Here is a 5,201-nt window from a genome sequence, read left to right as displayed (position 1 = left end):
CTGAAGGTCATGTGACTCTCACATGGAAGATCTTGTGTCACGGTTTGACCTTGCTAACAGCTAGCGTGTGTTCATTCATGTGTGCAGAAAAAACGACTTGCTCCCCAAAATCAAAAGACCAAAACAAATCAATCAGATTTAGCATGAAGAAAAGGAAGCCAGTTTTCAGATTTTTTGCATATTTAAACATCTACAACTCTAATTAGTCACACTACTGTATAAATACTACAAAAATACAAAACGGTATAAATAAAATACTGCTGTGGCATATCTATCATTGTTTTTGTCATGCTATTGTAATGATGTTTTAGGACCGTAATAATGCCACAATGCGAAACATTTAATAATGTTTTTATGGAAAACATAATGTCTGTGTTGCTTGTGATTGCGGGGTGGAATATGAATACAGTTGGTCATAAGTTTACACCCCCTGTACTGAACCAAAGGCATCAGAGAAACGTCATGTTTTATTTAGTGCTGCCCTGAATAATCAGATGTTGACATATAAATGATGAGACAAAATAACTGAATTGACAAAAATGACCCTGTTTGCAAGTTTATATATGCTTGATTCTTAATACTGTCGTTACGCTGATGATCAGTGACTGTACTCATGTTTTGTGACGCGAGTCTCGAGCAGTTCAAAAGTTTTCACCCCCCGCTCTTAATGCATTGTGCTTCCTTCTGGAGCGTCAGTGAATGTTTGCAGCTTTATAACAGTTGTGCTTTAGTCCCTCTTTCATTCTCAGAAAGCTGCTGGGAAGAGCTCAAATGTGCAGAAGATGCTGGAAAAGCAAAGTATGTGCAGGAACTGATCAGAACAAGAGACTCAGGAGCATCCATCACTGAACACAGACAGGTAACCAGTGTTAATATTCAAGCCTATGTAAACTTCTGGGTCTTTGGTGTAAATATAGCACCACCTTTTGGCTGATTCGTACTAAATTTAACATACAGCTTAATTGAGACACTTCCAAGTGTCTGCCATGCTTCATAACACTCAGCCATTCAGATTTGATGTTATGAGCCGCTGAAGTTTGATTGGCTGCTGGTGGCCGTATTTGTTTGGTTACGAGTAATATTTGAAGAATATGTTACCATTTGACCCAAAGAAAGGGTATAACTGTTTTCTATATCTCACAGTTCTGAGAAAAGAAGTCAGAATTATGAGGGAAAAAAGTCACAATTTACTTTTTTCTTCAGTGGTGGAAACTAGCTACACTGCAAAAAAGATTTTCTTCCTTAGTATTTTTGTCTTGTTTTCTAGTATAAATATCTAAAGATTCTTGAATCAGGAAGCATTTACTTAGAACAAGTAAAAAATATCTGACAATGGGGTAAGAAAAATAATCTAGTGTGTGTGTGTGTCTGTGAGTGTGTCTGTGAGTGTGTGTGAGTGTGTGTGTCTGTGAGTGTGTGTGTGAGTGTGTCTGTGAGTGTGTGTGAGTGTCTGTGAGTGTGTGTGAGTGTCACGGTCTGTACAGTATAAAAACCATTACGCCTATGGAGAGTCCCCATAAACCATAAAAACAAACCTGTGTGTGTGTGTGAGTGTGTGAGAGAGTGTCTCTGTGTGTGTGTGTGTGTGTGTGAGTGTGTCAGTGCTCATTGGGCATGTGTCTGATGGTGTGGAAGATCCAGTCCATCTTGGTGGTCCATCCTCCGTGGTGAGCGTCGTTCATCTGTTTGGTGAAGTACTCCAGAGCCTCCTGCTGGTTCTTCTCCAGCGCCAGTGTCTTGCGCAGGTAGGCGATGTCGTCGAAGCTCTGCAGCTCAGGCATCCCACAGCCCAGCAGCAGAGAGAAGAGGTTGATGAAGAGGCTGGCGTGCTGACGGATGGCCAGATATGCTTTATAACACATCTCCTGAAACCTGAGACACACCGATGGTGAGACACATCATACTGCATGTGAGTGAGAGTGTGCGTGAGAGTGCGAGTGTGAGTGTGCGAGTGTCTGCGTGAGTGTGTGAGAGTGTGCGAGTGTCAGTGCGAGTGTGAGTGTGCGAGTGTCTGCGAGTGTCTGCGTGAGTGTGTGAGATTGTGAGAGTGTGCGAGTGTCAGTGCGAGTGTGAGTGTGCGAGTGTCTGCGAGAGTGTATGAGATTGTGAGAGTGTGCGTGTGAGTGTGCGAGTGTCTGTGTGAGTGTCTGCGTGAGTGTGTGAGTGTCAGTGCGAGTGTGAGAATGTGCGAGTTTCTGTGCGAGTGTCTGCGTGAGTGTGTGAGTGTGTGAGAGTGTGCGAGTGTCAGTGCGAGTGTGAGTGTGCGAGTGTCTGCGAGTGTCTGCGTGAGTGTATGAGATTGTGAGAGTGTGCGTGTGAGTGTGCGAGTGTCTGTGTGAGTGTATGAGATTGTGAGAGTGTGCGTGTGAGTGTGCGAGTGTCTGCGTGAGTGTATGAGATTGTGAGAGTGTGCGTGTGAGTGTGCGAGTGTCTGCGTGAGTGTATGAGATTGTGAGAGTGTGCGTGTGAGTGTGCGAGTGTCTGCGTGAGTGTATGAGATTGTGAGAGTGTGCGTGTGAGTGTGCGAGTGTCTGCGTGAGTGTATGAGATTGTGAGAGTGTGCGTGTGAGTGTGCGAGTGTCTGCGTGAGTGTATGAGATTGTGAGAGTGTGCGTGTGAGTGTGCGAGTGTCTGTGTGAGTGTCTGCGTGAGTGTCTGCGTGAGTGTGTGAGTGTCAGTGCGAGTGTGTGAGTGTCTGTGCAAGTGTCTGCGTGTGTGTGAGAGTGTGCGTGAGAGTGTGCGTGTGAGAGTGTGCGTGTGAGTGTCTATGTGAGTGTCAGTGAGAGTCTGCGAGTGTCAGTGCGAGTGTGCGTGTGAGAGTGTGCGAGTTTCTGTGCGAGTGTCTGCGTGAGTGTGTGTGAGTGTGAGAGTGTGCTAGTGTCTGTGCGAGTGTCTGCGTGTGTGTGAGAGTGTGCGAGTTTCAGTGCGTGTGAGAGTGTGCGTGTGAGTGTCTATGTGAGTGTCAGTGAGAGTCTGCGAGTGTCAGTGCGAGTGTGCGTGTGAGAGTGTGCGAGTTTCTGTGCGAGTGTCTGCGTGAGTGTGTGAGAGTGTGCGAGTGTCAGTGCGAGTGTGAGTGTGCGAGTGTCTGCGAGTGTCTGCGTGAGTGTGTGAGATTGTGAGAGTGTGCGAGTGTCAGTGCGAGTGTGAGTGTGCGAGTGTCTGCGTGAGTGTATGAGATTGTGAGAGTGTGCGTGTGAGTGTGCGAGTGTCTGCGTGAGTGTATGAGATTGTGAGAGTGTGCGTGTGAGTGTGCGAGTGTCTGCGAGAGTGTATGAGATTGTGAGAGTGTGCGTGTGAGTGTGCGAGTGTCTGTGTGAGTGTCTGCGTGAGTGTGTGAGTGTCAGTGCGAGTGTGAGAATGTGCGAGTTTCTGTGCGAGTGTCTGCGTGAGGGTGAGGGTGTGCGTGTGTCTGTGCGAGTGTCTGCGTGTGTGAGAGTGTGCGAGTGTCTGTGCGAGTGTCTGCGTGTGTGAGAGTGTGCGAGTGTCTGTGCGAGTGTCTGCGTGTGTGAGAGTGTGCGTGAGAGTGTGCGAGTGTCAGTGCAAGTGTGCGTGTGAGAGTGTGCGAGTTTCTGTGCGAGTGTCTGCGTGAGTGTGTGTGAGTGTGAGAGTGTGCTAGTGTCTGTGCGAGTGTCTGCGTGTGTGTGAGAGTGTGCGAGTTTCAGTGCGTGTGAGAGTGTGCGTGTGAGTGTCTATGTGAGTGTCAGTGAGAGTCTGCGAGTGTCAGTGCGAGTGTGCGTGTGAGAGTGTGTGAGTTTCTGTGCGAGTGTCTGCGTGAGTGTGTGAGAGTGAGTGTGTGTGTGTTCACACCTCTCGAACTCTTTGGTCTTGGTGCACTCCTGCACACCCTTACTGATGACGATCAGGAAGTCTTGCGTGAGAACGAAAGGAACTCGCTCTCGCTTGTATCCAAATTTCTTCTTTTTATGATCCAGAAAGTGGCCGAAGTCGATGTGGAACAGCTGCAGAAAACACCATCACACGATCAGTTTCTGATGAGTCTGAGCACACTTTGGGTTCAAAAGACACTCAATATTCACTAATATCATCGATTTAATGCACTGACACTGTCAGATGAGAACAAAACGTGATTTGAACTGATCTGAATAATGACTCTATTGTCTTCTGTAGAACTGCTTTACAGCTGAAATTGAACTAGTTTCATAATTGACGAATTGTATAATATTAAGGGGCTGTTCACACAGAACACATTTTTCCTTCTAATGCGCTACTTTTCTATTGTTTTTCTATGTAAACACACTAGACGGACGTGCATGACTGCGGCGCTCGTGTCTCGTGTCTTTTGCAGTGCCGCGTTTTTAAGACGCTGTGTCAAGTTAAAAACTTTTACACGCAGCGCCGCTCATCAATGTCAGCTCCAAAACAGAGGACCAATCAGAAGACCAATCAGAAGACCCTGGAGGCAGGGCAAGCATTGCGAGCTTTCATTTACAGTAGCAAGTTGGCATGTCAACTGCTAATGTTTTATGCTATGCAACCTCACTTTACAAAAGCTTGTATCGAGACTAGTGATCGACCGATATTGATATTTTATAACCGATACCGGTTATTTGCATGTTTATGTGCCCGATAACCGATATGCAGAAACGATATTTATTTACTGTTATAAAGTAAATAAATGACTGAGTGAAGTAAGTCCATACTTCACTTTGGTTTTTCCTCCTTTCAGTCATCTTAAAAAAAGTGTTGAAAATTAGCAGTCTTTCATGTTAAATTTAAACTTCACATTACAACAATAAAAAAAAACATTTTATTTAAAGCATCAGCAGCAACACTAATATTAACAATAAGCAAAATAAATGTAGAAGGTCTAATGTTTTCAAATGGAGAAAATAAATAAAGGAAAGGATTCATATCAACTTCATTTTAAACTACAGTTTTAGTAGGTTTATAAGATGTTTAATAGGCTAAAGAGTGAAGAATAATTCACTGGATAATGTTAATTCACTGAATAATATTCTCTGGAATATTGAAATATAACAAACAAAACATCGTATTTTATTGCATTTCTCAACTGGCATGTTATATCAGAATTACTAATAATGGTTTTGTCGTTCTAGATTATGAAATGCCTGCTGACAGCACAGTTTATCTATGCATTTACACAGAACTATACAGGTGCATCTCAATAAATTAGAATGTCGTGGAAAAGTTCATTTATTTCAGTAATTCAACTCAAATTG

At 44.4% G+C, this 5,201-nt stretch overlaps 1 protein-coding gene across 2 annotated transcripts in view; it reads right to left on the bottom strand.

The window, feature by feature from the left end:
* Positions 1-1,546: 1,546 nt before the first annotated feature.
* The window catches only part of LOC107653898 (phosphatidylinositol 4,5-bisphosphate 3-kinase catalytic subunit alpha isoform), a 42,920-nt gene continuing 39,265 nt past the window's right edge, over positions 1,547-5,201 (bottom strand). For both annotated transcript variants that reach the window (XM_016440763.1, XM_016440764.1), the window contains exons 21-22: positions 3,808-3,959; positions 1,547-1,872 (exon numbers count right to left, since the gene is read on the bottom strand). In XM_016440763.1, coding sequence (XP_016296249.1) covers positions 1,599-1,872; positions 3,808-3,959 — 426 coding nt within the window. In that variant the 3' untranslated portion in view covers positions 1,547-1,598. The remainder of the gene's footprint in view (positions 1,873-3,807; positions 3,960-5,201) is intronic.

Source organism: Sinocyclocheilus anshuiensis, unplaced genomic scaffold (assembly GCF_001515605.1).
Source record: "Sinocyclocheilus anshuiensis isolate Anshui unplaced genomic scaffold, SAMN03320099.WGS_v1.1 scaffold459, whole genome shotgun sequence".
NCBI classification, from domain to species: domain Eukaryota; kingdom Metazoa; phylum Chordata; class Actinopteri; order Cypriniformes; family Cyprinidae; genus Sinocyclocheilus; species Sinocyclocheilus anshuiensis.
Note: the sequence above shows the minus strand (reverse complement) of the source record. Positions and strands in the feature narration are given on the sequence as shown.